Consider the following 11,781-nt stretch of genomic DNA (forward strand, 5'->3'; position numbering starts at 1 on the left):
TAAACAGTGAAGAAGTTTTGCTCTAGGTTATTACTCCTGATAAAATGGAATTTAATGCAAAGAAGTAAGTGGGAATACATCTGGATGTGGCAGGGCAAAAGATCCTTCACACTAACATAGGCAGCACAATTAATAAGGGAGCTTGCAGCAACTCATGATTAACAAGTGACCAACCCTCAGTGTGAAGCGAGAGGAGTGCTCCTTTCCTTCCCAGGAGCTCAGCAAGGGTGTGGGCATTTACAAGACACAGGAGGCTAATGTGCAAAACCAAGTGGGAGGCTGGGAATACCTGAACTATTAGGCTCCAAACTGACGGAGAGCCTCTCCCAACCATCAGTAGTTCTTTGAAGGCACACTTGAACCTGATTGCCCTCTGTAACTTCACATTTTGCATCTCCATCAGAACTGTATTTATCTTCCAGGCACGACACTTATTTCTTCTTCAGTTTCTGGCTTTTCAGTGAGATGACTGTCCCCCATTCCATGTACTCCTGGGTGCATCTCAAATCCCTGCAACTGCAGTATGTGATGATTCATGTTCCATCTCACTTCTTCTCTTCCTGTCTGCTTCAGCAGGCTGGCTAATTACAGAAGCTGAGCCTTCTGACTTCTGAACCTCCAGGGTACATGTGACTGTTCCTTTCAAGTGTTTCTTAGAAGTGTGTGGAAAATAAATAAGCTGCTTTTTTCTTTTTTTTTCTTTAATTACAGCTTTCAACATAATGAAAGAACCTGAGAAGCCATTTTCAGAAAAATTTTCTACAAGATAGTCTTTATTCTTATTTCTGCTCATAGCCACTGTATATTTCTTTTTCCGCTACTTTCTCCCTCCTTTTCCTACGAACCTGACAGAGGGTGTGTGGAAGATACATAAAGAAATTGTGAAGTCCTTCAAAAATGACCATGTAATGTCACTGGATCACCAAGGAACGATGGGCAACGAGACAGTGTAACAGGACATGATGGAATTCAAGTTCTGGTTTTATTTTACAAGGAAATCAAATGCAAATCTCCTCTGAGGCTCTCATACAACTCCAATTGGGTTTTAGTGAAATTGATATTTCAATTATTATCTGAAACTGTTGTTCCACAACACAGGTTAAGCCAACCTTAAAGCTTACTGCCCTTCTCCAAGGGGCTGTTCTGCCGCACCTTCTCCCTGACTGTATGCTCCCTCCGGGCACTGCTCACCTCCTGGCTGGCACTAGTCCTCAATAAGCGGAAAATTCAGCTCCTTGAATACCAAAACCACCAGCGGTGCCTCAAAGGAAAAAAAAAGGAAAAGCATGTATTTACAATTCAGACAAGCATCAGTCTCAGTGAAGGGCTGGGACTGGGACTATCTGGAGCAATGGGGGAGAGATGAGACAACATGAGCCACAACAGAGCTGAATAGCTGAGACTACCCAGACCACCATGGTTGGCTCTGCTTGACTTTTTTTGGGGCAGATCAGCTCCTTGCTCTGATTGCAGTGTTGCAGAAACAAATAGCTTGGAACAGGAGAACCAGGGGTCTACAACCAGAAATAAATACAGAGACTGAAAAAGAAAGCCAGCCCCAAATATGACTTTCTCAATTTCAAGGTGAGAATCACCTCTTGCCTCACCCCTAGTCCTAAGTGTGTGCCTGATGCTGTAACATGACTTTATCTCCTACCACAACCATTTCTGTGAGCGTCAAAGCTGCAGCTTCATACTCACGAACAAGTTTCAACACGAAGGCAAAAAGATTTGCAAATTTGACTTAAATGCTGTCCCCTTCAATAGCACCTATTAAATTTCCACAGAACTGGGCTAAGAGAAGTGTGAAATCTTGGTTTCCTATGCACAGATTAAGAAAAAACTTTCCACAGCATGAATATGTAGCGTGTACTCAGTGCACAGTACTCAATTACACTGTGCCAGAGGTGCACATTTATGAATAATACAAGGATTTTTTTAATAAAAAAAAACAAAACAGCTAAAAAGCAAGGTGCAGGATATTCTTGCACTGTTTATCTTGCTAAAATTATCTCCAGCGCAATTGTTTACACTCTAGCTTTAAAACAGATTGTTTTAACCAGAGGAAGGAAATACAGCCATAACAGATAGGGTACTCCACCAGGAGAGTAAACCTGAGGGCTAGAGAGTGAGAACATATGGTGACATCTGGAGACATGCCATGGGTACACAAGGACCTGCTTAAGCAGTCCCACCCCTCTGCCCACACCACTCACTGAACTCTCCCAGGTTGGCAGGGCTTCTATGCATGCTTAGAAGCAGAATGTCAGGTGCTTGTGGGTTTGTCAAAAACGAGTATCCACAATTAGGTCCATGTGCTTGTTGCTTCAATGCCAACCATTGTTGATTAGGTACGTGATCCATCTTACTAGATACAGAGAACCAAGCAGCATCAAAGGCTTTTTGTATTAAGTGAAAAAGGAAAAGCAGTAAAAAAAAATACAGTTCTTTCCCCAGGCAGCTTACAGTTTAATGAAAAACTACAAGCAAGCAACAAGCAAGTGGAAAGAAAGGAAAGGATGAGAAAGCCAGGATAACAGCTGGTCACACAAACCTCTGGATCTAAGGCTTTTAAAGCAAACAAAAATTAGCTGTTCTATTCCAGTTTTATCTACATGAGTTTTATTTCACTTGATAGGTCTCAAAACGAACAGATGAAGTGGGAAACTGTGCCCCCTGGGGGACGTTTCTAGTGGGGTAACCCAGGAATCTGTGCAGATCTCAGCACTTCTCAGAATCTGTTTTCTTTCAATTCACTGTTGGCAAAATTTGAAACAACCAACCATAAAGTTGTAGTAACTTATGCTGAAGCTGTTAACTTGGTTAGGGGAATGTTAGGAACAAAGACCACTGGTTATCTGCTGTGGCTCCACATTTGTCCCAGTGCCACTCCTCTCCTGAACATTATGTGGCACGCTGCATGCATGACCAATGGAGCAGAGACTCCCCTGTAGAAGAAGGTGGTCAAGCAGAAAGAAAAATGTATTCTGCTTGCAGACAGCATTAGTGAAACCATTTCTGAAATGCTGCATCCATTTCCACTGTCATGCTTCAGAAAGGACATTTACCACAAAATTTTATACAGTCTCAGCACTGCAGTGGTAATAGCTATAATTTCAGTCCATTTATCCAAGAGAAAATTAAGGGCTGACTTCACTTGAAACTACAGCTGATAGGTCCTTACCCTGAAAAATGAGACATCACTAGCTAGGATCTGAGGTTAGACCACTTCAACTGATGAGCTTTTGGAACAACTGACTTCTCAACATAGTGGTTCCTCCATCACTCAACTCTCTATATGAAGATTAATCTTCTTTTCAAAGCCAAATATTATAAAACAGAACTTATTGTCATGGAAATGATCACACTAGATAATCCTTTTTAGTCTTAGTACCTATGAATTAGTAGTATTTCCTTTATAAATATTCTTTCAGGCATCATCAGATCAATCATGAAACTTGGACCCTAAGGCAGCATGCAGATTCAGCAAAACAGTAAGAATGCCCATGCAGAGCAATAATTTAGTTCACCAGACCCGCTACAGCAGGAGGAATGCACAAGTAATAAGAAAGACAACACAAATAAAAAATAAAAACATTTTTAAAATCTTTGGTTTCCTCCTTTCAAATACAGCCAGGCCATCTCTCTGCCTGTATGCAAGCTGAAAGAAGAGAGAGAAGGAAAGAGACAGAGCAATGGATACACCCATGTTGTGTTTTCTTGTAAACCAATACTTTTCCTTCCTCTAGCACCAGGGCTGTAAGGCTGAACAGGAATGGCACTTCAATTCCAGGACAGAGTGCCAATGTATTTTTCTAGCATAAAGCTCTGGTTGCTTAGGAAAATTTTACCCACAACTTTTACTTTCCTTTACTTGAGCAGAGGAAGAGAGTTGAAATAATAGCCACAAGTACCTTTATGGTGAAGAGGCTTCTGACACCTGGGGCAGTCTGGTCTAGGAGACTCTTCTTCCACCACACAATCAGCTCATGTCAACTGCAGAAAATAGCAGGAACTGACAGAAAAGGTTTGCTGCTCTTTTTTTTTATCCTCTCAGGAAGAGGACATAACATGGAAATAAGTGGTTATGGTTTATAAATACTTGTTTCCTGTATTTAACTGAGTTAGGTAACTTAAATACCTAAGGCATTTTATTTATTGTACATCATTGTGGTTTTTAGCTCATTCTACATGCCATCTGAAAATGCCATCACAAATAAGAGCTTCCTCCAAGTTACAGACAGAGTAACTTGCATTTTCCTGTCCAACAATTTGAAACTGCTTTCTTATAAAAATACTCTTTAAAAGCTTTGCTCATTTTGATCTTAAAAGATTCCTGAGATAACAGGCACTTGCTTTTTTCTGAGACTGCCCAAAAATATCTGGCCAAAAATAGCATTATTAATACAAACAGCAAGCTTGTTGTTACAAAAGTTTTATTATGTTCATCTGGGTAAAACCTTCTTTTCTGTGCCTGGTGACAGCCCATCACCACACATCTCAGACCATCATACGGCGGTGCCAGCTGTGGCTGAGTGCTGTTTGCTTTCCGTCTCTGATGGGGCATCTGTTGGGCTTGACTGTCCCTGAGCCCCAGACTTCACAGCATGCATTGCATAGTTAATACTTGTGCTTTCTGTCCAGCTCCACGACCCCCAGAGGGGATTATACAACATCCCATTCACTGTCTGGACTGAAAAGCCATCTAGAAAAGAAAGAAGTCATAAAGCAAATGATGTTTTTAAATACTGTAAATCACTGCGACATCAAACCATTTAGAACAGCAAGCCTTAAACAGGCTGTTTCCTCTGAGCTGGGGAGCAGTGCTTCACAAACTAGCCTTTGTCAGACAGTAAGCACCACAAGCAGCAGCAGGCATCACTAGTAACAGTGAGTCCCATTATTGGCAGCAGCAGCAGCTCTGTGCCTGACCGTGTACCATTAGCATGCTATACAGTGAGCCACTGCAAAGTCATAAGCTAGAAACCCCAACTTCACATCTTTGTGACTGGTAATGTTTTCTGTGGGTGGAAACATTCTTCAGATTGATGTCACACGCTTCAAAGTGAAAACCTGAGCATATCTTTGGAAGGATTCTGCAGATTCCCCTTAGGAGTAGAAAAATGTAAAAAAGAGGCAGAAAAATGCCACCAAGGACTCAGTGCAAATGAAAATTGATTTAGCACTCCCTGCTGAGCAGCTCTCAGTTCACTGCATGGCTCTGCTGTGTCACATCAGGGTACATGATGGAAGTACAAACACCCTATTGAAACAAATCACTGCACTGCACCTCCTTCTCCTTTTGAAGGGAGAACAGAAAGAGGCACCAATATGTGAACTGGTATTAGTCATGTTCCTTACAGCAGTACTGCAAAGTGCCAGGAAAAGACCTTGCCAAGAGAACAGCTCAACTCATAATTCAGCACTGCATGAGCTATTAGGAAGGAGGAAAATAACTGTTATAGCTGAACCCAGGACAGCTTCCTTACAGTGAACTAAAGCAAAGTGTAATATTCAGTGAGAGGGTTTTAAAACATCTGCAGAGAAGGAGGGAAATGGGTGGAACTCTTCCCAGCTCAGTGTTTTGTATATTTTAAAAGCAATCAAGCCACAGCAATTTTAATATTTCTTCAAATCAGTATCATACAGTTTCTCAAGAACTGACTAATGACTTTGTGGTAGGTTTAATCTTCACATTTTTTTAAGAAATCTTTTAGTCATATAATATGAATAAAGAGCATAGAGCAGCAACCAAAAATAAAAACACCTTTCTCCTAAGGAAAACATGACAAACAGTGCAGTGCAGCTCTGGAATGCCAATACAGTTATTTTCTCAAACCTGACCTACAGCATATGGAACCACTTCAGCACATACATTCTGTCATCTGAACAGGATGGAGAACCTTGGGGTTTTCATTTAGGCTATCAAACAGAGGGCAGCTCTACCAGTGATTTTGTTTGACTGACCTCTGCATCCTTAGGGCTCCACTTAGTTTATTTAATTTATGCAAAATACAGTAAGCAGTAGTGTCCTTAAACCAGAAATCATAATGTACGACTGGTAACTCACAGAGGAAAAGCTGTGTACTGTTGCTAGCACACACCCCACCTAACTTATCTCCTTGCCACTTCTACAAGGACCATGTGAATACCTCTCTGCATTCCCATCATCCAGCCTGGAACTCACTTGATTCCAGGAGGCGCTTCAGGTCTTCAGGGGGAACAAACTTCTCCCATTCATGTGTTCCTTCTGGTACAATGCCCAGAATTTTTTCTGCAACCACAATTCCCAGGACATAGGACAACTGTGTTCTATTGATTGTAGTAATGAATAAAGAACCTTCAGGCTAATTAAAAGATTCAAATATTCAATTAGAAAAATATTTATTATTTTTAAAAATGTACATTTAATGCCATTAAAACAAATAATTTGTCAACCAAAAGTCTACATGCTGCAAGAGTAAGAATTAATTTCATCCCAGGGTAAGTATTTACAAGTATACTATTAAATACAATAAAGAATATAGTGTTCTAACCATATTACTCAGTAGTCCTTCAAGACTCGACCTAATTGAAGTCTTGGGCAATCTGAAAACTACTTCCTCAAAAAACGTCTAACGAAGTCACTTATAATGCACCATTGCCAAGGAAATGGATAAACAGAAGATATTAAGATGCATAAAATACCTGTTGTAAAAATAAACACTTTGCAAATTTAAAACCAAAGTAAAATGGGCAATACTGCCTAATTTTTAAAGCTGCTGAATGCTGTGCTTGTTTTAATGATTACAGGGTCAAAAACAAAGCCAGAAATTAATTCTAATAATTTCAGAGATTATTTGGTAGAAATAAAGGATAATTTCCATGACCATAGCAGGCTGAAAATTAGTTCACCATTTCATTCAAATCACCTATAGTCCTTCTGATGACCAGAAAGGTAAATCAAGAGATTAAATGAAAGCTGTTACTGTGTTCTGGGCCCACCATCCTTCTTTACCAGAGTGGAATAAAACAACATCTGATTACATCCAGGCATAACTATGACCCTTTATAAGCAATCCAAGAGCACATCTGCTGTGATGCTAGAGCTGGAATAGAACCTTAGGAGCCAAACATCATTACAGTCAGCTTCAGTGCAGTCTGAGCCACAGCCATCAATCAACAGCAGCAGCAATGTCATGTTTTCTCTCATCTGGGTGAAATCAGAAGCAATGAGATTTCTTAAGGTCTTGCTTTAAAGCAACACTGCATTTCTGGGTAATGCCAATATCACTTTTCTAAGGGATGGTTGGGGAAAAAAATCTCTAACTTTAGTTACTGAAGTTGGGAAGATCTACTCGCATGATGGAGGAGAATGGAATGTACCTCTAGAGCGTGGTTCAGACTTCAAGGTGGAGAAATGAACACAGATGTAGGTGCCTTCATACCCATTCAAATTAAAGCCTTAATAATAAAAGAGAATAAATGTTCCCAGTAATGAAAACAAAAACTCTCTTACCTTTAACACCTGAGCACAACACTTGATAAACATTTCAAGGTCAGCCACATGCTCCACTACTTCAGAAGCTACAATTACATCAAAGGTTTCCATAGACTCTTCCACAATCTCCTCCAGTGAACTGGACTTGTACTGTATTCTCTGGGCCAGGACCGGATCAAATGACTTGTGCTGATCTGCTGTTCTAATGTTGTCCTCCAGAGGATCAATTCCAGTAACTGAAGCTCCCAGTCTACCTAAAGGCTAATAATACAGAGTATAATTTATTCTCTGCATGAAAACAATTTACTTAAAGGTGCCTGCATCTTTGAAAGGTACATACACAAAGCAGAAAACATCCATGAGAGCACAAGGCAAACAAAAAAATCATGAGCTCTGACATGGCAGTTTTATATTAAATGTTTATTTAAGTAAGGAAATTCTTAGATCTGGAGGAGGTGGTGTTAATTTTCTCAGAAAATTATGCATTCCAATAGACATACTGAAATTGCCTTTTAGAATAAATTGCTCCAAGCCTGCCACTATTACCTTCCAATAGAGGAAAAAGAAAGGGGGGAAATCAACACAGTCCTCAAAGGGGGGAAAATAATGCAGTATTTAATTGCAGTCATTACTTTCTTTAACATCCACCTGTAATGGTAAATCCTCATCTCTTTTTAATGGTTACTTAATATATGATTATCTCTGGGACTTTCTCACTGCTGAGAACTAAACACTGATGTTTACTAGGATAGTATCAAGCTTGGCTGTCACTCAGGTTTCTCCCGTGTCTTCTTACTCATAGGTTAACACCTCAGCCATCACCTCTTCTGAAACTGAAACAGGCTGCAGAACATGACCACATGTATGTTATTCCAACCTGAAATTCACCATTTGTGCAGCCTGAGAACCTGATGCAGCACTCTGGTTTTGCCAGCCTTGTCAGAGAGTGGGCTCTCACAAGACCACAGGGTTTTGCTCAGAATTAGAAACAAAACAATAAAGAAAACATAGGGAGAGATTCAGGTCCCTCTTTAACACCATGTTTTAGATGCTCATAAAGTTCCCAGATCTGTAATAGCAAATTTACAAACAATCACTATTGTCAGGATACAGCACTGCTCCAAGGCTGTGCAACCAAATGGTTCCACCACAGACAGTGACTTCTCAGTCCCAGGTTTGTGCAGACTCCTCCCGAAGCAGCTGTAACATCAGCCCCTGTACCAGGAGAACCTCTCCTGATGGAGGGAAGGCATGTCTCGGATATTTGACTTTATTCCCTGCTTTTCCCATGAGATCAAAGCAAAGGCAAGAATCCCCACCCCCAGTATAAGAAACTGAAAATAAGCAATTCAAAGAAATGAACGTGTAAGAACAAGTTTGTAACAGAAAACACTTCTTTGCTAATGAGGATTGTCATGATTAAAGTGTTCTTGCCTAGGCTTGTAAATTGAAAAAAGAAATAGCTGTCACACTGTGACTGCCCAGAGGAGTACTCGAACACTTTGACATTGTTCTTCCCCTCTCCTTTTATTCACAGTGTTTGAAATCTTACTTATCTGATGAACCTTGGAATTTCAGAACTTCTCATTACCAGCTCCTTCTCTGGGGTTTGTAGAACACTTCATACTCCAAACCAGACAGTAACTAATATATCATGCAAAAGAAAAGCTCTTCCCTGGGGGACTAGAAACTAGGCAGTGTAACAATAGAACAACTCAAACACTGTATGCTTTTGAACAAGAGAAAGCAGAGAACCTCATTTCTTACCTCACTGAGCAGTCCACCTCCACAGCCAACGTCCAGAATCTTTACTCCAGAAAGCGGACTTCCTAGGTGGTAATTACTGCTCATGTTCAACAGAGTATCTCTGGAACAAAAGGGATGGATTAATGGCAAACACATGGGTGCTTTCGTAGCTACAATATGCACCTTAAGGGCTGGTAACTGCTTTTCTCTTACTGACCTTATGCAGAAACAGTATGCATTATTTAAATCTGTCTCCAAACCCATACCTAATAAAAGGCACTCTAATATCATTCATAGAATGAAGGGCTGAATATTCTCCTTCTTCATCCCACCACTTCTGCGCAAGGAACTGGAATTTTTTCATTTCTTTGGGATCCACTGATGACCGTGAAGTGCTCAAAGGTCTCTTCACAGTGAGCCTGAATAACGAAAACTGAATGCCATGAAACTCACACTGGTATCCATGTCAGGTAAAATATGGGAAATTCTGCATCACAAAATGAAAAAGAGATAAAACTCACACTCCTGTAGAGGCTCCAGTTACACCTGATTAATAACAAACAGATTTTATACACTTTATGTGTACAGATGGCCAGACACCTGTAATTTTTAAGCTAGTAATTACTAAAACAAAACTAGGCCACATTAAAGGTTTAAACACTTGTGAGATTTAAAAATGACTTCACAGGACACTGTCACTGTCAAGTAAAATTGAACTGTTATAGAAAACAATGGTCCTTGTCAGGCAGGATATTTTAGATACCACACTTACATGCTGCTTTTCATTTGAGAGAGAGGGACAGGCAGAGTACTGCTGGCTTTCAGCTGTGTTTTCCAGTTGCAGTCCTGAAGGGTACCTCTCAGGCCTGCCTGAAAGGACAGATCAGCATGGTTGTCTGCAGAAATAAAAGGAAGGCAACCGAATTGAAAACATCAGCTTTACGAACCTCATTTGACAATGCTGTGCTAAAACACCACCACTAACCACGCAAACCTTTACACAGTGCTCACTATCATACCTGATGAGCACATGGGATTAAATAAAAGAGCATGTGCTAATTCAGAACACTTGTACTTCTCAAGTTATGTACGGTGGCATTTTTCAGAGCCTGGATGAGAAGGAACTTTTCATGCTGCTGAGATATTTCAATTACTACACAAAACACTTCCTCTGACAACAAGCTGTGCATACACACACCTACTATTAATGCTGGGCTCTGATTCCTGTTTCATTGCCTATTGGAGTAAGAAATACACAGCTGCATGCTCATTTTGTGTCTTACGAACTGGTAACAAAACATAAAACCTCTCAAACAGTGCAGACAGGCCACGGGCACCTGTCCTTCACACCAGCTCTGCCAACATGCACTGGGCTTTCCCAGCATAACACACACTCACACAGTCCAGCTGTGGCCAGGCCACCAGCAACCAAATCACAGCGATACCGGAGTAACAACCCCTGCAGATGGGTTTAGGCAGCAGCGAGCGATGGGGTGAACTAAGTAAACTACGGGTATCTGTGGGCTGACGGGATGTAAAGGAGGCAGCAGGAGGAAAACATCTCCATTAGGAGAACTCCGTTAGGGATGCGTAGAGCCCACCAGTCCCTGCCGCACCAGGCCTGAGTGCCTCATCACCAGCACGAACGCGGTTCGGCCGGGCGGGCTCCCGGCTCTGCCGCGCAAAGGACCAGCTATGCCCCAGCCCCGCGCACCACACCGGGGGTAGGCCGCGGCCGGGACGCCGAGCCTAGGTCGGGGGGACGGCGCCCGGAACTGCCAGAAGCAACGGCCAGGTGGAAGCCGGCGGGAGGCTGACAGGGCCCTGCCGTGCGGAAGCCGGAGAAGCGATTCCCCGTTAGGCTCGGCCGCAAGGGGGGGGACAGGCACCAGCCAGGCCCCGCGGGCACCGCGCCGGGGCCCTCCCACCCGCGCCCTCCTGCTCACCGGCCGCTGCTCGCCGGAGCCCCGCGGTGCGGGTGAGGGCACGGGCCGCCCCTCCACCGCCCCACATCGCCGCGGCCGCCGCCGACGCGCTCGCCCCTCCCCGCTCCCCTGCCAGCGACGGGCGTGCGGCAGCGACACGGTGCCGGCTGGCTGGCGGGCGCGGCCGCAGGGAAGGTTGGTTCCGCCCGGCACGGAGTCCGACCCGGCTCTGCCGTCAGCCGCCGCAGCCCGGCAGTGCTGCCCTTGACCGTGGTAGTGTCCGGCCGGCGCCTTGGGCAGCGCCTGCTGCAGCCTTAGGTGTTGTGAGGCACCGCCGCGAGTCAGAATGTGTTACCAAACCTATGTAGAGATGATTATTTATTACTGCATTTGTATTAATATTTTATAAAATGCAAGGGAAGCAGAGCAAAACGCTGGACAGACCATTACAAGCACTTCATAATGCTTGCTAATACGTATGTGTGTGTATATGTATATACTTCAGCTGAAGATGTGGTACAAGACAGATGCAAACACCGTTTTCACCTTTCCCTTCACAACAGTGAAGCCCTGTTGCCGGCCGCCCTTCAGACCCAGCCCATGCCCACCCGCCGTGCGCCGCGGCTTGTG

At 42.9% G+C, this 11,781-nt stretch overlaps 1 protein-coding gene across 2 annotated transcripts; it reads right to left on the bottom strand.

The window, feature by feature from the left end:
• Positions 1-4,005: 4,005 nt before the first annotated feature.
• Positions 4,006-11,269, bottom strand: COQ3 (coenzyme Q3, methyltransferase). Of its 2 annotated transcripts, XM_034060826.1 has the most exons (8): positions 11,173-11,269; positions 9,999-10,122; positions 9,748-9,772; positions 9,493-9,659; positions 9,248-9,347; positions 7,499-7,741; positions 6,188-6,347; positions 4,006-4,705 (listed from the first exon to the last, which is right to left on the bottom strand). In XM_034060826.1, exons 1-8 carry the CDS (start codon positions 11,237-11,239, stop codon positions 4,509-4,511), a joined length of 1,083 nt encoding a protein of 360 aa, XP_033916717.1. In that variant the 5' UTR covers positions 11,240-11,269; the 3' UTR covers positions 4,006-4,508. The 2 variants fall into 2 exon arrangements, with proteins under 2 accessions (XP_033916717.1, XP_033916718.1); XM_034060827.1 differs by lacking the exon at positions 9,748-9,772 and having other exon boundaries at positions 4,007-4,705; positions 9,493-9,645.
• Between the last annotated feature and the right edge of the window lie 512 nt (positions 11,270-11,781).

This window comes from Melopsittacus undulatus, chromosome 3 (genome assembly GCF_012275295.1).
Source record: "Melopsittacus undulatus isolate bMelUnd1 chromosome 3, bMelUnd1.mat.Z, whole genome shotgun sequence".
Classification (NCBI taxonomy): domain Eukaryota; kingdom Metazoa; phylum Chordata; class Aves; order Psittaciformes; family Psittaculidae; genus Melopsittacus; species Melopsittacus undulatus.